Source organism: Gymnodraco acuticeps, unplaced genomic scaffold (genome assembly GCF_902827175.1).
Source record: "Gymnodraco acuticeps unplaced genomic scaffold, fGymAcu1.1, whole genome shotgun sequence".
NCBI lineage: Eukaryota > Metazoa > Chordata > Actinopteri > Perciformes > Bathydraconidae > Gymnodraco > Gymnodraco acuticeps.
This window is the reverse complement of record NW_022992190.1, coordinates 114,699-140,988: the sequence shown is the minus strand read 5'-3', so window position 1 is coordinate 140,988 and position 26,290 is coordinate 114,699. Positions and strand designations below refer to the sequence as shown.

Here is a 26,290-nt window from a genome sequence, read left to right as displayed (position 1 = left end):
AATTATACAGCCAAAGTAATACACAAATACTGCTTGTACACACCTGGCTCTGCAGCTGTGAGGCCTCTTTAGCGTGCAGCGTGTCCAGAGTCTGCGGCAGCTTCGAGTACAGAGAGCTGCACGCCTCTTTTCTCCCTGCCTCCTTATATTTAGCCTGGAAAAAAAATACGAAAATCACAATTAAGAACAAAGGGAACTTTTGTATCTGATGCGGCAAACACTGTGACTGCAGGTAAACAAATGAGCATTAAACAAATCAATACAATCAAACAACATTTAAAGTAAATCATTACCGTACCTCACTTTGTATTTCAGAAACAGATTTTGCAAACTGGATCTCGTTGGTGTCTGCCAGCTGAGAGTACATACTGACAGACTGGCTCTTCTTCCCACTCTCCTTGTACTTGTTCTACAGACGTATAAACACATATTCAGAAAGATACTTTATTTCTTGTATTATCATAGTTGTGTTGCAGTAGGTGCATGTCTTATTCAAACTATATATTGTCCTACAAAATCATCCAGATGATTGTAATGAGGATAATATCTCCATCTACTGTATAGAGAACTCTTTTTCCTGAGCTGGACATATTGTTTTATTCTGAAAATGTTGTTATTTAGGTAATTTTAACAAAAAGAAAAGTGTGTTTGCTGTACCTCACTCTGAATCTCGCTCATCTCTCGTGCAAACTGAGTCTCTGATGTATCAGGAAGCTGAGAGTAAAGAGACGACGTCATGTCCTTCCTCCCCTCATCTTTGTACTTTTTCTATCGGAAAAATAGAAAGAAAAGTGAGAAAACAAGAGGACATTCCCCACAGTAAAAGAGAATCATACATTTAGGGGGAAGTGTACGTTTTATCAACATAGCTTTTTTAAGATCAGACAGAAAACAGAATATACAGTAAAGGTAAAGAGACACTCACCTCACTCTGCAGTTCAGTCGCTTCCTTGGCGTGTTTCGTCTCCAGAGTTTCTGGAAGTTTGGAGTAAAGAGAAGACGCTGTCTGCTGCTTCCCAGCCTGCTTATACTTCACCTGACACACACACACATATACACACACTTGTTAAAACAACACTTTGACTACAATCTAAAGTATTAAACCCACGACAGTCCTCCTACTCCAAAATATTTTTATTTTCCAGAGAACTTCTGTAAAACATGTATCTGCTTTTAACCAGCGTTATCAGACGTGCATGCTATTGGCGGTTGATTAGCAACCATTCTGTGACATCATCAGCTGTCAACCAATAGGATTTCAGCTCCATGCCCTGGTTGACCCAACTTGTGGACACATGTTATTCAGAACAACACAGTTAATGTCACTGTCATAACATTACTGAGTGTTCTTTAAAAAGACCATTCACACCAACAAAAGCAACATTACATCCTGTTATATATTGCATAAAAGCTGTAAGAAACTCCAATAAACTACTATAATATACATCTCACCTCGCTGTGTGTCTCAGACATCTCTTTCACAAACTGAGTCTCCAGAGTCTCCGGCATCAAAGAGAACAACGTCTCAGAAAGATCCTCTTGGTCCTTCTTGTACTTTGTCTGGAGGCAAAAAGACAAAAGATTGATTTAAATTGAGCACTGTGAAAAGCGTTATATTAATGTCACGTATATTGCTATTTTTCTATCATTATTTCAGCGTTGACAGCACCTGGCTCTGGATCTCTGACTGGTGTTTGGCCAGATGCATCTCTGCGGTCTCAGGGAGGAGGTGGTAAAGAGAGGAGGACACGTCCTTCTTGTGTCCCTCTTTATATTTCACCTGCATCACAAAGGGATAGAACTCATTTAGCATGTAGACGTTTCAGACTGCACACAGGGAGAGTTTCAGACAGACGCTCAAAGTGTTTTCACCTGACTCTGCAGCTGCGTCTGCTCTTTGGCCAGCTGCGTCTGCATAGTGTGAGGGAGGGTGGAGAACAGACTGCTCGACTTCCCCACCTCCTCTCTGTACTTCACCTGCACCAAACACACCCTTTATATGTGTTAATATCTCACTGAGAGAAACTGCATGGGAGGAAAAGCCTGATAATAGTGGAAAGTCGATTCACAATATACTTAGCTCAGAGTCTGTGTGTGTGTGTGTGTGTGTGTGTGTGTGTGTGTGTGTGTGTGTGTGTGTGTGTGTGTGTGTGTGTGTGTGTGTGTACCTGGCTCTGGTTCTGTGAGGCCTGCTTGGCGTGTTGTGTGTCCAGAGTTTCTGCCATCACAGAGTACAGAGAGCTGCCAGCATCCTGACGCCCAGACTTCTTATACTTTGTCTAAAATTCAAAATAAAGCATTTTATATTGATTACAATCAAATAAGATAGGATATAACACAATAAGAACATTTTTAATATGGTAAGATACAATTAAATAGATTTAAAAAAACAATATTAAAATAGACAATATAAAACACAAAATAAAAAAATAGGACAAAATTAAATAAGATAAGATAAGAGAACATTTGAGAAAAACAAGACAATATAAAATAAATTTAAAGATGAGAAAAATAAGATAAAGTAAGATTAACTAAAGTATGATAAAATATATTAAGATAAAATAAGATAGTATTAAATGCATTGAGATAAAATAAGATACAAATAATTACAATATTGCTGTGTTGTTATCACCTCGCTCTGCAGCTCAGAAACAGATTTAGCAAACTGAGTCTCAGCAGTTTCTGGCAGCTGAGAGTAGAAACTCTGAGAGAGATTCCTCATCCCGTCTTCTTTATACCTATTCTACAACCAGAGACACAAAACACACGTTATATTCAATAATAACACAGATTAATGATAAAGGGCAGGGTGTGCCAAAGTCTGATACATGTAAAACATAGAAAACAAATCAAAAGAAATGGCTCCCGCTGTTATCTTACAGTACATGTTAGAAGGTCTCCACAGAAACAGGAAGACAAATGTATCATATATTCTTCCTTACTTGGCTCTGCAAGTGAGTGATCTCTCGGGCGAACTGATTCTCCAGAGTGTCCGTCATCAGGTGGTAAAACGGAGACGACATTTCCTTCTTACCGGCCTCTTTATACAGGGTCTGCAACACAGAGGGGAAACATGGAGTCACTGAGGAGGGCGAATAAGACACTAAACATAATTCAACAACTACATTTGCGTGTTTGAGCTCTATGCTAGTCTTAATCTAAAAACTGAGTAAACTTTATATTTGATATACTAGTTACATTTTAAACATTGGTTTCTATGCTATGATAATAAACTTGCCATGTCAACTTAAATTGTGCAGAAAATCTGAAATTATTAGAATTAGAAATGTTTTATTTAACCCCGGGAGTATTTGAGATTTTGTAAACGATGATTTTTTCTTCTTTTATTCATGTGTTTACCTGGCTCTGCAGCTGTGTGGCCTCTTTAGCGTGCCGAGTCTCCAGAGTTTCAGGAAGTGTTTGGTACAGAGACGAGGACGTTTGCTTCTTCCCGGCCTCTTTGTATTTAGCCTGGAAGAACAAGGACCAATCATATTCAGGTTTATACCATATTGTGTTACACCTTAGGAAGAGTAAAAGTGAGAAAGTACAGACTATGAGTGTGATTGAAAAAAGAGAAATTCTTAAATGATATTAATTCTGCAGGTAGTTCTTGTATTAACCGACACTGAACGCACCTCGCTCTGCATGTCCGTCTGCTCTTTAGCGTGCTGCGTGTCGATGGTGTCAGGCAGCAGAGAGTACAGGTTGATGTTCATCTCTTTCTTCCCCTCTTCTTTATACTTCACCTTGATTTGAAGAAAGAAAGGGGAACGAGAACAGACTGCTGGTTAATACAGAGATCAGTTGCTGCAGGATCATGACAAATAGAAATACATCTACATCTTTGTGTTTTGTTAAATCCAATATAAATAATCCCACTTTGTGATACCTCACTGAGCATCTCCGTCTGCTGCTTATGGAACATGGTGTCGTTGGTTTCTGGCATCAGGTGGAACAGACTGGAGGCGTCTTTCTTTAGACTCTGCTTATACTTCAGCTGGAAAACACATAGCATGTTGGTCACAACCACTTTCCTTTCACAGTTTTTACAGCAGAATATAAGAAGGTAAAGCATAATAAAAAGCGTGTTTGTGTACCTGGCTCTGCAGCTGTGAAGCCTCTTTAGCGTGTTGTGTATCCAGAGTCTCGGGCAGAGTGGAGTACAGAGAGCTCGTCACTCCTTTCTTCCCTGCTTCTTTATATTTCATCTAAAAACACAAACCAAAAATTCACTTAAAACTGGCTTCGAAAGCATTAACCTATCTCATTTAAAATAAGCATGAGCACAAACCTGAGACACAATTTATCCAGTTTTTCTCCCTAGATAAATAAAATACTCTGATTCCGTTTGACACACAAATATGGAGTTGTGTGTCATCTGTATAGCTGCATTAACTGACTCATTATTTGTCCCCCTCGAATCAGCTTGGGATATATTTGAAAAGTAAATTCAGAGTGCAATGTGATTTTATAAAAAGGAATCTCTTTAAGCAGTATCCACTTAGCGCACTGTAATATAATTGTGGGACATCATCAAGCGTGTACAACTAATGTCATCCCATATTTTGCTAAATATTTGTCATATTTTAGTGAGTTCAATGATTACATAATGCATGTACCTGGCGTTCTAGCGCTACAGCTTCCAAATAAAACATAATTTATGGAGCATGTCTCTCCATTACCTCACTCTGCAGCTCAGAGACATTTTTAGCGAACTCAATCTGCGGTGTTTCAGCGAGCTGAGAGTAGAAACTCTGAGGGAGGCTCCTCTTCCCGTCCTCCTTGTACTTGTTCTGGAAAAAAATGAAAACAACAGATATTGGTTTGATATATTTGTATAAACATAAGGGGGTGATACATTGTCCAATGAGACCCCATGAGATTATATTTCCTGTACCCCCTGAAATGGTACGAATCTCCCATATTTCTCAGTCCACAGATCCGACAGTGTTAATGCCTCTCCTGTAATGCACATTAGTAACAGACTGTGAGCCCTTTGATCCTGTTTCTGATGCTAATCTAACCTCTGGTCAGTGTCTGAGGTATACAAACATCACAAAGCACTGAGTACTGAGGTTATGATTATTTATAAGTAATCAAACAGCATCCTGCACGCTGCAAACCTCATCTTTATTCAACCTCACTTTAAAATGTTTGAGGTCAAGGAGGCCCTAGTTTAGAGTGCCCCCTTTGTTTACTTGCACATTTAAAAAAAGTGGCAATAGATTCAATAGATCCAATTCATTTTCATGGGAGAAAGTACTCCGTGAAACACTAAGGTTTATAAGGAAGCAATTTCAACACTAATGGTGTCATGATGCTGCAGCCATTACATTGTGCCATCAACAGTTCATTTAAGCAAAAGGGTCTATTGCCTCTTTGAAATCCGGATATTAGCTTGGTTTACGTGACCAAATCTAACACCATAGTTCAAATGATAAGAACTTTTAAAACATGTGCATGAAAAATACTTGTTTGGCATATTTAAGTATTTATTTTAGTATAAATATATATTGTTCAATAATGTTCAGTGTTCTCAACACGTAAACTGCAGTTCTAAATCAGTGCAGATAGAAACAACATTGAAGTTATTGATGTCAAAATATTTAAATATATATATTATTCAATCATTTATTGGACATTTTACAGTACTTTAACTTACATTAATAAACATATTTGTATTCTATTTATTTCATTCTAAAAAAGAGCAACTGTCAGAAAACTGTTCTCTAATCCCTGAAATCCAGATTGTCTCTGTGTTTTATTCACCTCGCTCTGCATGTCGCTCATCTCTCTGGCCAAACTGTTTTCTGTTGTGTCGGGCAGAGTGGAGTAGAGGGAGCGGCTCATCGCCGTCTTCATGCTTTCTTTGTATTTGATCTGGAAGAAACAGCAGAGAGAAGAATGGAAACATTTTGTGATCAGACTCTGAGAAATCAGAAATGAGGAAGTGTTTTGTTCTTCTTCTTACATCACTGAGGAGCTCGCCAGCTTCTTTAGCGTGCTGTGTGTCCATGGTGTGAGGCATGAGGGAGTACAGAGACGTCTCCACCTCCTTCTTACCCGCCTCCTGGTACTTATTCTGCAAATTAAGGAGAACACGGTCACCTTGCATGAACATTTCCCAGATTAAAAAGCCACATTTAGGAGAAAAAACCTTGAGTATAAAGCTTAAAAGGGTTAGTTTGCAGATTGCAATGCAGAGATAGTTAACTTCATGAACCAACATTGTGTTCATTTGGCTTTTCTTCAAAAGCCAAATTGATTTGGACTAGACATACCTATTATTGTTTCAAATACTTTCCAGCTGTATAAAACAATAGTTCTTGATTATATACAAAAATATTCAAAGCTACATAAGTGTTTGAAATCACAATCGCAGCAAATACATTTTAAAATAGATATATTTGGGTTTTCTCCAAATGTTATCGTTCTCAGTCTTGTTCTATATAAATAATGTGTATATATGTGTATAAAGTGTGTGTTTGGTACCTGGCTCTGCAGGTCAGACATCTGTTTGGCCAGCTGAGTCTCGGTGGTCTCTGGGAGCCGATGGAACAAACTGCTCTGATTCTTTTGCTTCACTCCTTCCTTATACTTCACCTGCAGGACACCAACACAGAACAATGCAACATCACATTTATAAAAAAAAGGTATATATATGCAAATATGTGTCCCATTTTACAGTGGCAAACATCTAACATTCATTAAAAACTGTGAGTGTCAGTCTGAGGAAACAAGTACGATAGCATTTTATGGCCATTTTAAGTTTGAAAAAAATAATAATTACCTAACCTTGGGCGGGGAGAGATGTTTATTTTTTTTTAAAAGTGGTACATTTACGAGAATTATTTTGGGAAAATGTGTGTTTTTTGACAATGAACAACATGGCCGCCAATTGCTGTGTATTATGCCTGCAGTGGATCAAACTGTAATTAGCCATTACATTTAGCAATAAGGAAATATTAGTTATTTAACCCACATTTTACCATATTGTTATTATAAGGATCCAGATTTCCAAGAGATGTTAATATAAAAACTGATTTGAGGTGTTTTTTGTTAGAATAGAAACACTAATGTCCTTTTTTTTTATATTTTCTTTTTTACCCTAAAATGGACAATATATGGCATCATACACAAGAAATTAAAGAGCAAGATAAGAAAGAATGACTTGTGAATACCTCACTCTGCAGGTTTGTAACCTCTTTAGCGTGCTGCGTGTCGATGGTCTGAGGCAGCAAGGAGTACAGGTTCATGCTCATCTCCTTCTTCCCCTCCTCTTTATACTTCACCTGGAACAAAAAAGAGAAGTGCTGAATGTCTGCGCCTCATGAGGAAGGAGGAGGCTTCATTTCTTTCTGTCGTTACCTCGCTGAGGAGCTCGGAGACCTCCTTGGCGCGGGCCGTCTCTAAGGTCTCCGGCAGCAGGTGGAACAGACCGGAGGATCCTTTCTGCTTATACTTCAGCTGCACACAAACAGGGGCAGAGACAATTATCCAGCTATAAAAAGACACAGTGTGTGTGTGTGGAGAGTGTGTGTGCTGCAGGTTTTTTACTTCGCTCTGCAGCTTTGAAGCCTTTTTGGCGTGCAGAATGTCCAGAGTCTCAGGCAGTGTGGAGTACAGAGAGGAGATGTCCTTCTTTCCACGCTTGTACTTCATCTGCAAAAGAAGACCTTTCTCTTTAGAAATATCCCTCTTCCATTGGTCTCCATTTATTGTTTCTAGGTACTGAGTTACGTGCTTACCCTTTGTTTTATTGTCTTATCAGATATGATATTATTATTATTTTGTCTCTGTCTGAGTGGGTGATCTGATGTTATCTTATTTCATAGTATTTATTCTATTCCCAAAGCTAATTCTGTTTCCCTCAAGTATTTAACTATTTATATTCCATGCATCAGTTTTAAATATTAGATTGTACTTGTCATGGAGCTTCCTCTCAGCTCTGGTTTCTCTCAGTTCAGATGCAGAAGTCTGCAGAATAAATGTGTGTGTTTGTTTTCCTCACCTCGCTCTGCAGCTCAGAAACACTTTTAGCAAACTGAGTGTCTGTGGTCTCTGGGAGCTGAGAGTAGACGCTCTGAGAGAGGCTCTTCATCCCAAGCTCTCTGTACTTAGTCTGCAAAAGACAAAACAAAATCAAATATTAAGATTCCAATAAACCTTTTCAGTACGCATGCAACGTAAACAGGAACAACAACCTGCCACAGATGTTATTTTAAACAGATATTGACATTGGCTTTAATTATACATAATATTAAAGTGTTATTTCTTGGTGAGATTGTTCAAGTGAAATGATCCCTATAATCCTAGTTTCTTTCTCAGAACATTACCCCCAATCCTGTTTTATCACATACAATGGACCTATTTCCTTTATCGTCCCTGTTTAAATTAATGAAGAATAATAATATAATAATAACTTTCAGCAATTTATCTAGTTTTATTTTTTATAAAAAACGTTTCCGATGACACTGATACTGCATTACACACATTAATACCAAGATACATTTTGGAGGATTATAATTCAGAGTCATCTCCTGAAATCATACATAACGCACGATACAGTGTCTCATCTCGTCTCCTTTTTTAAAAGATAGTTTGTTAAAATAGGCACCCTGCATTAGAGGACACAGTCAGGAATGAAAGAGTCACATGATCAGTGTTTTGTGCATGCCTCTTACCTCGCTCTGCATGTCGCTCATCTCTCTGGCGAAGCTCGTCTCTGACGTGTCGGGCAGAGAGGAGTAGAGGGAGCTGGACGCCTCCTTCTTCCCACTCTCCCTGTACTTAATCTGGGGAAATGGAAATCGAGAAAAAAGTGAATAATCTTCATGAAACTATTTAATTCCCGCTGTTTGTGTAGAGCATTGAACCCCACCTCACTGAGGAGCTGAGTGCTCTCTTTAGCGTGCTGAGTCTCCAGAGTTTCAGGCAGCAGAGAGTACAGGCAGCTGTTCACCTCCTTCTTTCCTGCTTCCTTATACTTTGCCTGCACACATCAAAACCCATTTTGGTTATTAAATATTACAGCTAATTACAGCTGCATGTCTAAATCATTCCTGCACAATCATCCTTTCTGTTGCATGTTTGTATCAAAGGTCTCTGCAGGAAGTCCTTTTCTATTCTTTTTTTATTGAATACATGTTTCACAATCCAACAGACACAAACGTAGCATCACTAAAATGTGTGATATTCTTCCGTCACATGGCAGAATAAGTTATTACAATTATGCTATCATATAAATAACTGCAGGAGCCTCTGTCTTTAAAAATCTGACATGTTTTAGTGGATCAGATTTCCCATGAAAGGTTTGGATGAGAGTGAAGAGTACTTCACGAAGAGGCTCTGCACATAAAGAGTTCTTCACTGTAGCTATGGAACAGTAAAATACCCTCTTCAGCGAAAACTGGATTTTCTCTTTCTTTTCTGCTTCCTTTTTGTTTCTGGTAAAAAAGAAATACATTTTAAAAGGTGTTTGGTACCTGGCTCTGCAGGTCAGTCAGCTGTTTGGCCAGCTGAGTCTCTGTGGTCTCTGGGAGCTGATGGAACAAAGTGCTCTGATTCTTCTGCTTCACTCCTTCCTTATACTTTATCTACAAGAAATAGAACACAGTATCACATTGATTTAAAAAATATACGTCACATTTTACATGGGCAAACTTATTGTTCATGTAAGATACGACTAAATGAGTTGAGTGTCAGCCTACTGCCAAAGAACCCTGTGCAAATGTGAATTGCCATAATGGAAAGTACATTTAATAAAGTGCTTTAGTTTGTCCAGTTTATGCTACTTCCTATTTCATTTTACAGGGAAATGTTGTACTTGCTGCACTACAATTATTTAACGGCTATATCTTCTGGCCTATCCAAGGAAATATCAAAATATAAGCGAAAACAACAGTATTTCTATTTATTTATCAATAAAACGTCAGAAATGGTTGCATGCATACCTCACTCTGCAGGTTTGTAACCTCTTTAGCGTGCTGCGTGTCGATGGTCTGAGGCAGCAAGGAGTACAGGTTCATGCTCATCTCCTTCTTCCCCTCCTCTTTATACTTCACCTGGACGAATACAGAAATATTAAAGGTGCAAAATGGAAACAAATTAAGAGCAAAAGTATAAATATAAGGAGGAAAGGGAACTGTGTTACAGAATAGAGAATTTAGAGAATACAAATAACAGAAGTAGTGTTTCCTATAAAATAATTGAAAATGGTGACATTATTTTAGCTTCGTGAGCTTATGTTCAACATGTATATTTTGGATGCATATTTATTATTAATACAATGGTCTCTGTGGTGTTAATGTAGTTTTTGTACCTCACTGAGGAGCTCGGAGGCTTCTTTAGCGTGAGCCGTCTCTAAGGTCTCGGGCAGCTGGGAGTACAAACACGAGTTCACCCCCTTCTTACCCGCCTCTTTGTACCGCATCTGCAGAAGAAGAAACATTTGTTTTAATGTGCTGTAAACTTTGAAAACCTTTACAAAAAGAAATAGTTTCTAAGGATCAGAAAATAAAAAAGATGATTAAATGAATATTCATTACCTCACTTTGCAGCTCTGCAACATTCTTAGCAAACTGCGTCTCGTTGGTCTCTGGGAGCTGAGAGTAGAAACTCTGAGAGATGCTCATCCTGCTGCCCTCCTTATATTTACTCTGAGAGAGGAGAAACATATCTGTCATCAGGAAAAATATAGATTTTATTACAATACGTTGTAAGGAGTATTGGGAAGAGTTTAACTCTCATTGTCATACATTTAATCCATCATTTTTAGGAGGTGTAATATAAATAAAATCTTACTTCCTAACTTGTTCAATCAAACTTGAATGTACACTTCAAGTACTATTAAATACATATATTGTTAGATTTGTGTTTGATTATCACAGATTGGGGAATGAAGGTTTCACAAGCATTGTTCAGGAGTCAAAATATACACATAACCATACTAGAATGATATATATTTATAGAGTATCTATAGAATACACAGTATAAAGAAATACGTTGGAATACAGTATAATAAACCAAAGTAATACAACTAAAAAAAACTATATACATTTTTGTAAAGAATGCAATGAGATAGAGTGTGGATTTAAAGATGTGTAAACTGTGCAGGATCATATATGGAATGTTTGAGACATTATGAACTGCTGGATCAAAACACAGTCTCGCCTGGTTGTGACCAAACAAACTAAACTCTCCAAGAAAATATGATGAAGTGCTCTTTATCTAAAGTCTAAAAGAAGAGTTCTCTGTAGACAGTGTTTACCTCGCTCTGCATTTCCGTCATCTCTCGTGCGAACTGGATCTCTGAGGTGTCGGTCAGCTGGGAGTACAGAGAGGAAGGAGCGCCTTTCACCAAAAGACTGGGCCGACAATTCACCTGCAGGAGAGAGATGAATACTAAGTGTCACTACTAAGACTACATTTCCCAGAATTCCTGTGGCTTCCCTTCTATGTCTGTTTCGATGTACCTCACTCTGCATCTGGGACATCTCCATAGCGTGTTGTATTTCTGGAGTTTCTGGGAGTTGGGAGTAGAGAGAGATGGAGGCCCTCCTCTTCCCGTCTTCTTTGTACTTTTTCTGAAACAGATCACTGAGTGTGTCAAAATAACATTCACTCAAGCACTCTCGTCATTACGGAACCTTAATGCTGTTGACAGTTTTCAAAATCTCAGTTTGTTTTGGGAACTTTGATTGGTATTTACAATGCTGATCTTCGCCTTTTCTTTTTTTATACTTTTTCATTTACGGCCATGGTGCATTGGAATATGCTTCCAGCTACAACGTGCACAAACTTTCATTCTTTTTCCCATGACGTAAAATAATATATATTGAGCAACCAGACTTGCAAACATTCACTTCACTGTATTCAAAAATAATTGTTAGTATATATTGATTGTTGTGTTTTTATTTAGGTCTTAATGTGTGCACATGTAAAAATGTGTCTTTGACTGTGTATATATATACAAATTTTCACTCATATTTGTATATACATTTGTTTTTATATTTGGGATTGTGGGAAACGGCATTTCGATCTCTCTGTCTGTACACACAAACTGAAAGTTTACTTTGACTTTGACTATAGTTGCATCGGTAAATGTGCAATTGAATCCGTGCTTTGATATATATTCATAATTGTTAATGTGATAGAGATTATGTAATGTTTTTAGTTGAATGCAATGTGTGTACCTGCCCAGGGACTGCAGATGGAAATCTTAAACTTGAATTCATATTTCTGTGTTTGCTTTATGTATTTAATAATTTGCAGTGGGAAGCCCCAAACCTGCGGTTGCAGCATTAAATAATCTTAATGTGTTAATGCCCACTCTGGGTTTATCTGATGAAATATGTTGAAAAACACCTAAAAAAAATAATATATATATATATATATACCTCGCTTTGAAACTGGTGTACGGTTTTGGCCAGCTGCATCTCAGAAGTTTCTGCCATCTGAGAGTACAAACTGCTGCTCATCTCCTTCCTCCATTCCTCCTTGTACTTGTTCTGAGGAGCAGACAGAGTTTCATCATTAGTGGATCATTCATTCATCCAAGATTTTTCCATTCATCCATCTATCTGTTTATTCATTCATCCTCTAGGTATCCATTTATATCCACTTTAACATAGACCCATCCATCATCTGTCCCTCCATCAGTCTTTCATTCATTTTTTAAATAATGTTGTCCATCCATCCTTCCCTTTATGAAGAACTCTCCATCCATCGAAACCATAAATGAATCCTTCCACGAATGAATACATTATCGATTCATCCATCCACCCATTTGTACATTTTGTATCCATAGCGTTATTCATCAATTGATTTATCATGTATTCATCCTATCATCAGAACACAGCCCTCCATCTATCATCTATTCATTCTTTCATGCATGAATCCATCCATCCTGTCTGACCTCGCTGAGCATCTCCGTCAGCTCCTTGACAAACTGAGTCTCTGTGGTTTCTGGCAGCAGAGAGTAAAGAGAGGGGGAAATCTTCTCTTTGTACTTCACCTGGAACACAAACAACACAAACAGTCACTTTCTCCACACGGTAGAAAGTGTTTTACATAACTCAGATAAATACTGTAACTATAAGTGTCAGTACGTCGCTCTGCAGCTGTGAGGCCTCTTTGGCGTGTTGAATCTCAGGGGTCTGCGGCAAAATGGAGTACAGAGACATGGACGCCTCCTTCTTCCCCTCCTCTTTGTACTTCGACTGAAACACATTTCAGAAACAGATATCACGGTGATGGATCGACATCATTTTATCCTTCCATTTAAGGACATAAAGAGTGTTTATATTAGAAAGTGAGGCTATATAGGCTGCTTCTTGCTTCTTGAATCGGCTGATTAAAGGTTTATAATTGGTGTTAAGGTAAATGGATTACGTCACATACACTCCTCATTAGGTGTGTGTGTGTGTGTGTGTGTGTGTGTGTGTGTGTGTGTGTGTGTGTGTGTGTGTGTGTGTACCTCGGATATCACGGCACTGATGTTCTTGGAGTGGATGAGTTCGGCTCCAGGAACAAACAGACTCTGACCCCTCATCTTCTCAAAGTCCTCCTTATACTTCACCTGCAGGAAGCAAGAGAAATGTGGGTGTGGGTGCGTGTGCGCGCGTGTGTGTGTGTGTGTGTGTGTGTGTGTGTGTGTGTGTGTGTGTGTGTGTGTGTGTGTGTGTGTGTGTGTGTGTGTGTATGTGTGTGTGTGTGTGTGTGTGTGTGTGTGTGTGTGTGTGTGTGTGTGTGTGTGTGTGTGTGTGTGTGTGTGTGTGTGTGCGTACGTGTATGCATAAGCTGAACTCCTGTTGAACTCTATCCTCAGGAGGACGATGCGTTAGATGTTTTGCAGAGTCGTAGTCTCTCTCTTTGTGTGCAGCATTAATAAATAATGTATGAAAACGCCTGCTATGTCTTGTCTAAAATATTTAAAAGATGCACAAATACCAGAGCATTCACATAATGGGGAAGATAGATAAAATGCACAGAAAATGTACTATAAACTGCATTCAGGTGTCTCTATTTGGAAGAACATTTGATTTAAATGATGATTATGTTTAAGATAAAACACTGCTTTATACAATTTGGAATGTTGACAAACTTTACTTTAAAACATTTTAATACAAATGAAGGCCTCTTTTTTAGATAACTACCATTAAACATGTTTGCTTCATGTGCTGCTTTTCTTCATCCATAAAATGAATATAAATGTCCTTTAATAAATGCAAATTGCAATAACCAAAATAAAGAAAATAGAACATATATTATTTGGGAAAGGTAACCACATTTTAAATAAAAATCCTACTTTTTATTTAAAATGTTGAAAGTTTGATTTTAGACATTTAAAACTAATTGGACCTTATTTTTAAATGAATAAATTCACTACATGTTCTCTGCATGAGCTGTCTCTTGGCATTACAGCAGCATGAAGCTAAACTTTAAAGAGGCGTGCGTCTCCATGGTAACAACAAGATCTCTAAACTGTTGTTCAACGACTTTACATTTTCTTGCTCAGAGTTTATCTTCGCAGCAACACTCAGAAAATACATGAATAAAAAAGGTTAATTTAAATAATGAATAATGTAAAGAACTACTACATTATAACAGTAACTATGGAAAAATAGACATTTTAAGTATATTTAAATGAGGCAGTGAGACAGGAAGAAGGATTTATAACGTGCGTTGACTTGATGAGTCATTCTGCAGTTATTCTGCCAACTTTGACTCACAGGGAATCAATCTCTCGCCTCCCACATGCTGCACCAGCGTCACCCTCATTCAGCGTTTCACTGCTCTGAAATACTTTACATTTTTCCACATCTCCTCGGGTTGAAAAAAGGCCAGTCATTGCCCTTTTAGAGGGATGGTTACCAATAGCAACCCGGTTTATATCAGAGGCAGCAGAGGACGTTAACACTCAGAAACATTTTGATTCACGAGGTGAAGCTGAAGCAGATATTACACACCAGAATATCTGGGTCACCATCACACAGATGCAACACTGCGCTCACCATGGAGGGGATTCATGGGATTATTTGGATATATTACTGTTGGATTATCTCAGGTTATTTCTTCAAACCAGGGCTTGAAAAAATATCAATATTATATAATATCATATAACATATATTCTATTATATTATAGTATGTAATGTTATATAATAGTATATCATATTATATATATTCTATTTTAATTCTATTATAATATTTTATCATATTATATTATGTCAGCATTATACTTCGATTTCACTGCATTTCCTAGAAAAATATAGTAATTTTCTACTGTACTGCTGTTTTGGGTATTATATCGATATTAGATCTTTATTGCGATACGAGACTAGCTATTCTCATAAATCTGGATATTGTTGTATGGCATAAGTGTTGTTTTTCCAAGGGGTTTTAAAGGCAGCATTACAGTAAAGTGGTGTTGTGTTCTAATAACATATAATGTGTATGATTTGTCATTACCCACTTAGTCATGATATCCACCTTACTGAGGAACATTTATCAATACTCTAAGTGTGTAAATATTTTGTGAAAGCACAGCTCTTCTTTGTATAATAAATTAAACTAGGGCTGCTTGATTATGACAAAAATCATAATCTCGATTATTTGGGTCAATAATTGTAATTGCGATTATTAAATGCGATTATTCATTGACTTTGAAAACATCAATTTATTGGAGAAAAAAAATTTGAACAGTATGTTTTTAACAGTTGATTACCCTGAACTTTAAGTATACTTCAACTGAAAAAAAAAAATATATAAAATATATATATAAAAAACAAAACAAAAAAAGTAATAATAAAAAAATTATCGTTTTATTTCGATTATGTTGTTTTCGTAATCGTTGCAAGCCATAATCGTAATCGCGATTAAAATACGATTAATTAAGCAGCCCTAAATGAAACTACAGTTTATTAGAGATATTTGTATAAATAACAAAATGATCTGAGTGACTTACTTCACTGACGATCAGGCTGCACCTCCTGTTGAATGCAGGGTCAGGAAGAGGAGGCTTTTCATCAGAGGACACCTACAAAAAACATACATGTACATTTGACTTCACAATTTTGTGCAGTTAATCTGTAACATATCCACTTTCTGAGTGAAGGAGCCTCTCTGTTTTGTCCTTTAAACCATCATAAAAGATAATCTCTGTTGCACCTATTATTAGTAATATTGCCAAACTGAATTATCTCTTGTAAAACGGAGACGTTGAAATCTGTAAGGAGCCTTTTCTGAGTCATGCAGTGTTAATCCCTCGCCTCCTTTATCAGTTCCTAAAAATCCCAATATCAGAGGCTAATAATGGTTTCACTAATCCTCTCTAAGCCGTATGAGGGCTGCAGTGTCGAGGTCAACACAAAGAGGAATACATCTGCACTTCATCAGGAACAAAACCTCAAAAACATTCAGCTGCAGTTTGTAAAGATTTGTGGCCTTTTGGAATTGTTCCCTTTACACAATTCAAACCATCCTGAAATAAGATAATTAAAAAGCTGAGAGACATCATACGAGCACAGCCATCTCAGTGTGTTCTAAAAGATAACAAATGAATTAGCTGTCTTCTCACATGAACACAAAGCAGAGGAATGTTTTCCACACAAATCAAGTAGTTTTAGGAACCCACAGATCTTTGAATCATGAATTTCCTTTCTTTGGTTTCTTATCTGATTATTTTTAGGATTTATTGAGCTGAATAAGGACTTTTGTCGTTTATGTTGAGTTTTAAAAGTCAAACTCACCTCTGCTTCCCAGGATCCCAGAACCTTCTTAGCCTGAGCCTCATCTTCCTCTCCTCCTTCCTCATCTTCTTTAGCTTTCTCAGTTTCCTCCAACGTCTCCTCCACGATCGTACTTCTTGTAGTTGCGGAAAAAACCTTTTTCGTAACCAGGGTCTCCTGCAATGACTCTCCTGTCTCCTCCTCTCCTCCTTCCTCCTCTCTCTCCTCCTTGCTTGGTTTCTCAGTTTCCCCCTCCTCCTCCACGTCCATCCTCTCCTTCTCCCCGGTCAAAACTTCTCTCCTCTCTGCAGCTGGAGTCTCTTCTTCCTCCATGACGTCACCTCTGAGGAAAAAACGCATTTCACTTGCTATGCTGTTTTCATTTATTCATGCAATTCCTAAATATACACATTTTAATCTGACATATAATACAAATATACTGTATATACTGTACTACGTGATATTTTGTCTTATCTTTTGATCTATATAACTTTTGTTCCTCCACAAAGAATCATCCAAAAGCAACACTTTGAATCTCGTGTTTACCACATATGTGCTAATAAAGAAAGCTCAATCATAACCATCAATTATTTTTGAATGAAAAAAGACCTGACATGAATAAACTGACTAAAACTTCAGGCTTCAACTCACAGACTAACTTATCCGTTCAAGGTGACATTTTCAGCTTCATCAAAGTCACCGTGTTAAAATTCCTCAATGCTCGGCCTTCCTTTTCTTTAAGGTCATCAATCAGAGGTCAGTAATCACCAGCCTCTTCCCAAACGTTATCATCTTTAGCAACCTATCATCAAATGAGTTCAACGTTACACTCACCTTGTCCGATTTAGGGTCTCTTAATAAAAAAATTCTCTCCAAGCGTTGCTTATTGTTTTCTCAGTATCTTCAGATGCCCTCCTACTAGAGAATTGATGTCACTATTTTGTCTCCTGGAAGTTTTAGATGCTGTTTTACAGATTTTTCTCACTCCTCAGTCTTCCTTAACGTCTAAAATCGACTAATGTCCGCCTCATGTGATGTCTGACTGTCTTCTGTCGCTCGTTGGGAACTTCTTATCACTTTTAACGTCCACATTTAGCCCCCTACTCAAAACCTTATCACCACCGTGCCCTTCATCCAAACACAGTGCCAGGCTGGGTACAGTGTGTGTGTGTGTGTGTGTGTGTGTGTGTGTGTGTGTGTGTGTGTGTGTGTGTGTGTGTGTGTGTGTGTGTGTGTGTGTGTGTGTGTGTGTGTGTGTGTGTGTGTGTGTGTGTGTGTGTGTGTGTGTGTGTGTGTGTTGTGTGTGTTGTTTGTTGAGGGTTGAAGATGAGTTCAGAAAATATCGTAAACTGAAAGGAATGCTCTTGACTTGCAACATTCCTTTTTTTACTAGCTATCCTGCATGTGTGTGTTCAGAGGCCTGAGGCCTGTACTACGAAGCCGGATGTTCTCTTAACCGGCTAACTTCAGGGAAAACTCGGCGTTTCCGGTCCTACGACGCTGGTTCTCTTTTTAGCAGGCTAGATCTCCATGGTAACTTATGCTGTGCGGCTAACCTGCCCCGGAGCAGGTTAGGTTGCAGGCTAAGAGATCAACTCAGTGAAAGCACTGCCTGCTGACCAATCAGAGCTCAGTGTGCGGAGTTTAAAGCGATCAAGTCATATTACAGGAGAAAGGAAATACAGAAAAACTGCTGTTGCAGGAAAGACGGCCGGCAAAAATCACCGACTGTGTGAACATGAACATTAATAGAATATCACCTCCCATCTTCAGAGCAATCTGACTATTATAACATTAGCGTTAAGAAAGCTTAATTAAATATCTGCCACAACATAAGTAACCGGATCAAAGTAACAGTACAGTCCGCGGCATATCACATCATAATGTATCATATATTTCCTTATCTGAGTCAGCTGAGCCGTATCTGGCCGTGCAACACTCAGAGTGTCACATACTGTATGCAGAAGTATTATTTTAAGCAACACATTAAGTTGACGAAACACTCGAGTCAAATGTAATTAAAGTCAGATCGTGTCTTAGTGATATCAGTGATATCATAAACCTGTTAATGTACCAGCTGTATTCACCTTGCAGGTGCAGGCAGCTATGTGGCTTTTATCCTGGATAAAGTGTTTAAGTCATGGATGTTTAAAGTTTAACTTCTTCATATGTCTAATATTAAAGTTCACTTTTCATTCAGGAAGTATGACGCGCTGCGCTGTCAGTACGCTTGTCCATGTTTGTGATTGGTCGAATGCTCCAAATGCCACCCCTTTCATGTGAACGCGCACCTAACTAGATAGGGCATGGCTGGCTTGAGCGATCCACTTGATAACCCGCGTCGTAGTACAGTTTAGCGAGAGCGCGTATGTTTTGGATTAGGCCAACCGGCTAACTCAAACATATCCAGGTTAGGTTGAACCAGCTTCGTAGTACAGGCCTCTGTACTACGAAGCTGGTTCAACCAGCCGTGTCCTATCTAGTTAGGTGCGCGTTCACATGAAAGGGGTGGTATTTGGAGCATTCGACCAATCACAAACATGGACAAGCGTACTGACAGCGCAGCGCGTCATACTTCCTGAATGAAAAGTCAACTTTAATATTAGACATATGAAGAAGTTAAACTTTAAACATCCATGACTTAAACACTTTATCCAGGATAAAAGCCACATAGTTGCACCTGCAAGCATAGGCGGAGTTTGACATTTGCGCTTGGGGGGGGCAAACCTTTTTTACTGACGTCAGTACACAGTCCCAACTATTGCGTGTGGTGCTACGGATACAGTAGCAATAAAACCAGCGTTCACCGCACTGAGTATGACTTTTCCACATACGAACACTACTCGTCTCGTCATGCACGCCTCATGCCCGCCGTACACACACACTCATATGGAAGGGGTGGTCTCTCCCCCCAACAACAGTGCATTACATCTGTAAATCATAACTGTGCACATCTTATACTTATTTGATAACTACTATATCCCTTGGTTACTTGAACACGCTACAATATTATTAACCAGTGTCCTACTTAGTGCAGAAGTAGACGCCTTAAACGTCCCAGAAATTGGACGTTTTAAAAATCGCCGCATATCTTATTGTAATACAATAGCTGAATCACTTGCGAGGGAACTTGTGTCCTTAACCTCATACGTCACACACACACATCACACACACACACGTCACAACATGCGACTGCTCAAAAATGAAATTATTTCAAACAAAATATGATATTATTCAGATTTGTATTGTAACAATCATTATATTACATCTATTAAAATATTGATATCCCAAATATTTGTATTGGAACAGTTTTAGAAGTAGTCATGCTGTAACATATTTCAGCCACTAGGGGGGGCAATGCCCCCCCTGCCCCCCCGCAAAATCCGCCTATGCCTGCAAGGTGAATACAGCTGGTAACGGAAAAAGTGTTGAATTATGAATTGTAATATATACATTTGTTTATTTAATACTCTTATACTACTCACTTCCTGTATTCCCGTGATTAAAGGGACATGCGCAATAAAACGTGTCACTTCCGGTTGAAGCAAAGCCGACGGTGTATGTGTGTATTTATTCCTCTGTCACGTTAAACTATGTTCACGGTATTCCTGCCCTAAGATCATGGCATCGTTAACAAATGCGTACATTAACAGGTTTATGATATCCCTGCCCTGTCTAAGACACGATCTGACTTTAATTACATTTGACTCGAGTGTTTCGTCAACTTAATGTGTTGCTTAAAATAATACTTCTGCATACAGTATGTGACACTGTGAGTGTTGCACGGCCAGATACGGCTCAAGAAGCTGACTCAGATAAGGAAATATATGATACATTATGATGTGATATGCCGCGGACTGTACTGTTACTTTGATCCGATTACTTATGTTGTGGCAGATATTTAAGTAAGCTTTCTTAACGCTAATGTTATAATAGTCAGATTGCTCTGAAGATGGGAGGTGATATTCTATTAATGTTCACGTTCGGTGGGCCTGGAGAAATGTAGGTGGGCCAGGGGGAGACATATGAACCCCCTGATCCCACCGGAAGCGTCTGCGCTGCGGCTGCGCCGCGCTGCGACCTCCTCCTGCGTCATAACCCACCAGGCGCGTTTCAAAACGTTGCGGAAGCGGAGCGTCGTGTGTGCAGCCTCGCAGTTGTTGGATGAACGTTCCACTTCCTGCCTGCGCTGCGTCAAAAATAGGATTCATCCTATATTTTAGAAATTCCTTGCGGCGAGGAGCTTCTGGGACGCTTCGAGCCGCGGCGCAGCGGGTCTGGTGGAATAGCACCCATTGACTAGAGTGGCCGCGATCGCTAAAAACGCCGCAGCCGCAGCGCAACGCAGCGCAGACGCTCTTGGTGGGATTAGGGGTAGCCTGCAACCTAACCTGCTCCGGGGGAGGTTAGCCGCTCAGCATAAGTTACCATGGAGATCTAGCCTGCTAAAAAGAGAACCAGCGTCGTAGGACCGGAAACCCCGAGTTTTCCCTAAAGTTAGCCGGCAAAGCGAAAATCCTGCTTCGTAGTACAGGCCTCTGGTGGTAATGGTCATTAAGACAGTGTGTTTGTTTTAACACAATACACACTGACTGACTGCTGACATATTTCTCAGGTAAATAAACACTCAAGCAACAAGCTTTAGGAGCGGGAACGGATACAAAAGCTCCTTTAGTGGTTAATGTTAAGATGTCTTATTCCATTAAAAAAATTAAAAATAAGTATCAACAGAAAGAAAGTTAAAATTATGTTTTTATTTTTGCTTTAAAGTGAAGTTTATTTAATCACTTCAGTGCATTAAATCCACTTTTTAATAATTCCCGATGTAATATACGTTTTCATTTGTTATTTTTTCAGTGAAGCTACCGTTCCTTTTAGTTTAAAATACAAAAGGAGGTCTCACATTTCAGGGGAGCATGGATATATCACTCTTTTATGACAATCTTTAAAGCTAATGTGAAGTGTCCTATAACCTGTTTTTAAAGTCTAGGTTAGAGCCTGAAATGTAGCTTACTGATTTGCAAACACTGTGAGATGTAGAGCAATGCAATGATTGGGGAGATTAATGGTAAAGGTATGTACACAAACGAATGAAAATAAAAGCCATTACTTCTTAACCTCCTCTGTGTGGTTGTTGACATTACTCACCATAAAGATGAATAGTATTGCAACAGAGTCCTGACAGCAGCAGGTATCTGGCAGTGAGGAGCGTCAGATGGCAGCCGAGGTAAACAGGACAGCGCCCATCTGCTGATACACAACGAGAAGCTTCACAACAACAACAAGAAAATACAAATGTATCCACAACAACAATAACAACAATGAGAGAACACTAATGTATCCTTAACAGCAACACGAAAACACACATTTATCCTAAGCAAAATTAAGAAAACACTAATGTATCCTCCTCACCAACAACAAGAAAAGGCATATTTGTCCACCAAAACAACAAGAAAACACAAATGTGTCCTTAACAAAATCATGAAAACACTCATTTACCCTCAACAACAACAACAACAACAAGGAAACAATAGTTTATCCATACAAATAACAAGAAAACACTCACTTACCCTTAACAACAACACCAAGAAAACGCTTATTTATCAAACAACAACAAACAGGTGATGAAGAGGTTATTCTGCATTAAAGGCCTTACAAAATTTGATAGTGATATATCCCACAAAACATCAAAACTGAACAATTTTAATATCTTGTGGTAAAGTCAAATTATTCATTATTCTGCATGAAAGAAGCATAAACAAATGAATTATTGCGTAAAGTAACATTTCGGTCGACAGACTATTTGCTCAACTTTCCACCTCAGCCAAATGTAGAGTGTATTTTGTGCTTTTCATTTTTCTAATCTGTATAGTCACACCCACAATAAAGCATAAAAACAGAGACACATCCTGATTACAGAGGTCTTTAAACACAACATGGCTGTCTGAATAACAGCTGAGTCTGAACACACTGCTCTGCATGCAGAAACTGACGATGAAAGCTAATTATGTATTTTCTGTGATATCAGGAAACATTTTTAAACATAAATTCCATCCTCTACTCTCTCTCTTTGACCTTGAGAAGAGCGGAGTAATAAGATAAAAGTGTAGGCTGTTGAATATCACACAGAGAGAGTTAATGTGTGTGAATTAATTAAAGTGAAGCAAATGAGATGAGAGAATCCGGGGTGTATTACCGCGGAGGAATAATGGGATCACTCGGTCAGGTAAACAGAGGAGAGGGGAGAGAAACAGGGAGAGAGATACAGAGAGCACAGAGGAGAGGACAGAACAACAAAGGGAAGGAGAACAGGCAGGAGAATAAAAATCAAAGCCCAAATGTGATGTGGGAAGAAAGTAACTTAACACATTTTAAAAAGGGGATTTATTGTCTACTTTAAGATCAAATAAATGTTTTTGGAGCCCCTAAGGACAAATGTATGTGTTACTGCAGCACAGGGGAAGACACAAAAAACGTTTTAAGTATATAAAATAAAAACAAGAATATAACAAATAAACTAGAATAGAATACTTTATTTATCCCATCTTTGAATCTGTGTCTCACATAAAGTGACCTACAAGTATATAGTACATTTAAGATTAAAATATTAATAACATCTTCTATAAGAGAGCACACCAGAATAGTGCATTGTAATGTTTTTTTAATGCACATAAATGAATGTTTAATGTGCATTTCATGCTTTTACACCAACATTCATCATGTTTTTATATGATCAACATACGATGAAAAACTGTTTTATAAAAAAAGATAAACACACACTACCTTGGCATCATCTGCTGGGTCACTGGGTCATTGGGACACATGGGAGAAGCATCTGTGCACACACACACCCTCACACACATACAATAATTAAACATACACAATTGTAACTTTTATGTTTAAAAGCTGTATTGTTACCATAAAACTCAAATGTAATTAATATACAGTTGAATTAAAAGCACATTTACAAACATGGCTGATGGTTTAGTCCAACTCCCAAATGTTTTTGCTTCTATTAAATAAGTATTTTACTTATATCTACGTTACATATTACACTCCGAGCTGTTTCGATATAATTAATAATTAATTGTTTACATGATGGGATTCTTCATCCTCCACCTCATTCATTATTGACTTTTCTAAAGACACTTTGCAAAGTATTATTTAATTATTTAAATGTTGGTTAATCTTCAGCCTACTTGTCTCTTGGAGCTCTGAATGTCCATTATATATAATGCACTGTATGTTAGACACTGGTATTTAAAATATGTTAGATATAAGTCGTGCTCAGGATGTTGTTGATGTACATGCAACATAAAACATTTATTTATTTTGTTAATACATTTCTAATTGAATAACTGACATATTGACTGGCTTTAAAACACATAAAAAATGAAAAATAATACTTACTTACTTATTCATTGGTTCCATAAGAAGCTCCTCATCACTCAGCTGATATCTTCAACACTTGTCGATATTTTGTGTATGTGTGTGATTGTGCTCACTGACCAAAGTGCACCCCTTACTTTCATACACACACCAGGACAAACAGTAACATAGTGTATATATGTGTGTGTGTGTGTGTGTGTGTGTGTGTGTGTGTGTGTGTGTGTGTGTGTGTGTGTGTGTGTGTGTGTGTGTGTGTGTGTGTGTGTGTGTGTGTGTGTGTGTGTGTGTGTGTGTGTGTGTGTGTGTGTGTGTGTGTGTGTGTGTGTGTGAACATACATTACTGATCTGCTCCTGGGTCCGTCTGAGTCTCTGCATCTCTGGGGTGTCGGACACGATGCTGAACCCTCGACCTTTACTCTCCTCAAAGTCCTTCTTATACCTCACCTGCAGGAAAGAAAACACAAATATATTAAAAGGATATTAAAGGAATATTCCCCTTATATATTTGCGATGTTCTCTGCATTGGTTAAAGTGACTCAATTATTTAAATATGTCAGTATAAGTCAATGACAATGTACAGTATGTGAATTCATCAAATGGGACTTTCTATATCTGGCAGAGCTGGTGTTATGGCTGCAGGATTTGGCATCCCCTCTGTAACTTTGGCCAGCATGGTCATAATCTCACCAAAATCACACTGGTGAGAGTTATTCCCCTATAGCAGTGACCATCAACTGGTGGCCCGACAGACATTCTCATCCGGCCCGCACGGCGGGGGTGACTGTGGCGTTGGCGGAGTGGTTACAACGTCTCGTGAGTAATGTGCAGAACCGGAGTCCAACAGAGAGGCAGCAGCTGCGGGACAGTAGACTGCGTAGCCTTCCCTGCCCTGAAGAAGAAGTGATCCTTCGTTAGCGTGAAGAGTCTGCTTTATGTGCTCCGCAGCAGTAGCCCCGCTGCCCCCCCCCCCCGGACAACAACTACAAAATTCTGGGCTATATATAAAAATCGCTGGCCCGCGAAAGTGTCTATTGGATAAATGTTGGCCCTTGGTCAAATGTAGTTGGTACATTTAGTTGGTATAGTTTACGTAAACAAAAGCAATATAATCTGAGCCTATCAGATGAAATATTAAAGTAGAGTGAATGACATCAAACACCCAGTCTTTTAAAATTGTTCTTTGATCTGATATTTCCTGTTTCAATTAATAATTTTGCTAGTTTAAAGTCCAAGATTGGTGATATTCTAAATTTTGTATCAATATATCAAATTAAAAAGACCAAATATCAGTGGTAACCTGTAACACCACAGTGTACAAATAAAGTTCCAAGTACAGCATTTAAAAGTACAATTAAAAGTATGAGCATCCAAATCCAGCAAAAGTAATAAGGATGCAGATTGTCACATTTTAGATAAATATATTTATTAGATGGCTAGTTGAATACTCGATTTTGATTGGTCAATTCAGAACATGTGACACGTTGTTAATCCAGAACAGACAGACCGCTGTCAAGGACTTATTGACCGTTGTTAAGGACGCTCACATCTGCAGAAAGAAGTTCGGTCGATTTAACTGTATACAGTTTGGCTGAAAAGCAAACTGCGTGCAGTTTGCCTTCATGCATCTGCATGCAGTTTGCCTTCATGCAGATCCAGTTTGCCTTCATGCAGATCCAGTTTGCCTTCATGCAGATCCAGTTTGCCTTCATGCAGATCCAGTTTGCCTTCATGCAGATCCAGTTTGCCTTCATGCAGATCCAGTTTGCCTTCATGCAGATCCAGATCCCTCCGCTTCGCGTCGGGCTCCTGATCAGCCTGTCGAGTGTTCTCTTCCCCATAATGACCGCGTCGCTGCACATTATCCCTTACATAATACACCACTAGTCATGTCTCGCCTAAGTGGAAAAAGTTGTGGACGAACATTTTTAATTAAACTTGTTGTTATAAAGGCATGGCAGAGACTTTTAATCATGAGTCTTCAGCAGGGGGTCTGTGACCCCTATGGGGCCCTCCGGATTACTGCAGGTGGGCGCCAAATTCTTGTTTTATAATGTTTTATCCAAGATCTACATACGTATGAACACATCTAGTCGAATCAATTAAAATCTGGATTTTCACTCACACTTGAGTTTTGATGACACCAGCTGCTTCAGCTGTGAGACACACACACA

At 38.6% G+C, this 26,290-nt stretch overlaps 1 protein-coding gene across 15 annotated transcripts in view; it reads right to left on the bottom strand.

Moving 5' to 3' along the window:
* LOC117539159 (LIM zinc-binding domain-containing Nebulette-like) overlaps positions 1-26,290 on the bottom strand; it is an 82,687-nt gene that overhangs the window by 30,765 nt on the left and 25,632 nt on the right. For 5 of the 15 annotated variants that reach the window (XR_004567955.1, XR_004567958.1, XR_004567960.1 and 2 more), the window contains exons 1-37: positions 21,879-24,413; positions 16,752-17,073; positions 15,968-16,039; positions 13,481-13,582; positions 13,113-13,223; positions 12,920-13,018; positions 12,402-12,512; positions 11,478-11,588; positions 11,273-11,386; positions 10,551-10,661; positions 10,325-10,435; positions 9,957-10,067; positions 9,489-9,599; positions 8,885-8,995; positions 8,688-8,798; positions 8,015-8,125; positions 7,561-7,665; positions 7,372-7,470; positions 7,185-7,295; positions 6,496-6,606; positions 5,975-6,085; positions 5,773-5,883; positions 4,686-4,796; positions 4,101-4,211; positions 3,893-4,000; positions 3,639-3,749; positions 3,361-3,471; positions 2,943-3,053; positions 2,633-2,743; positions 2,169-2,279; positions 1,873-1,977; positions 1,670-1,780; positions 1,453-1,560; positions 926-1,036; positions 658-768; positions 299-409; positions 44-154 (exon numbers count right to left, since the gene is read on the bottom strand). Coding sequence is in view for 4 of the 15 variants with exons in the window: in XM_034205179.1 (XP_034061070.1) it covers positions 44-154; positions 299-409; positions 658-768; positions 926-1,036; positions 1,453-1,560; positions 1,670-1,780; positions 1,873-1,977; positions 2,169-2,279; positions 2,633-2,743; positions 2,943-3,053; positions 3,361-3,471; positions 3,639-3,749; positions 3,893-4,000; positions 4,101-4,211; positions 4,686-4,796; positions 5,773-5,883; positions 5,975-6,085; positions 6,496-6,606; positions 7,185-7,295; positions 7,372-7,470; positions 7,561-7,665; positions 8,015-8,125; positions 8,688-8,798; positions 8,885-8,995; positions 9,489-9,599; positions 9,957-10,067; positions 10,325-10,435; positions 10,551-10,661; positions 11,273-11,386; positions 11,478-11,588; positions 12,402-12,512; positions 12,920-13,018; positions 13,113-13,223; positions 13,481-13,582; positions 15,968-16,039; positions 16,752-17,063 (4,110 nt within the window). In the remaining 11 variants the exon portion in view is untranslated. Of the gene's footprint in view, positions 1-43; positions 155-298; positions 410-657; positions 769-925; positions 1,037-1,452; positions 1,561-1,669; positions 1,781-1,872; positions 1,978-2,168; positions 2,280-2,632; positions 2,744-2,942; positions 3,054-3,360; positions 3,472-3,638; positions 3,750-3,892; positions 4,001-4,100; positions 4,212-4,685; positions 4,797-5,772; positions 5,884-5,974; positions 6,086-6,495; positions 6,607-7,184; positions 7,296-7,371; positions 7,471-7,560; positions 7,666-8,014; positions 8,126-8,687; positions 8,799-8,884; positions 8,996-9,488; positions 9,600-9,956; positions 10,068-10,324; positions 10,436-10,550; positions 10,682-11,272; positions 11,387-11,477; positions 11,589-12,401; positions 12,513-12,919; positions 13,019-13,112; positions 13,224-13,480; positions 13,583-15,967; positions 16,040-16,751; positions 17,074-21,878; positions 24,414-24,455; positions 24,564-26,290 lie in introns of those variants that run through there. The other 10 variants (XR_004567957.1, XR_004567956.1, XR_004567959.1 and 7 more) reach the window with 10 other exon arrangements.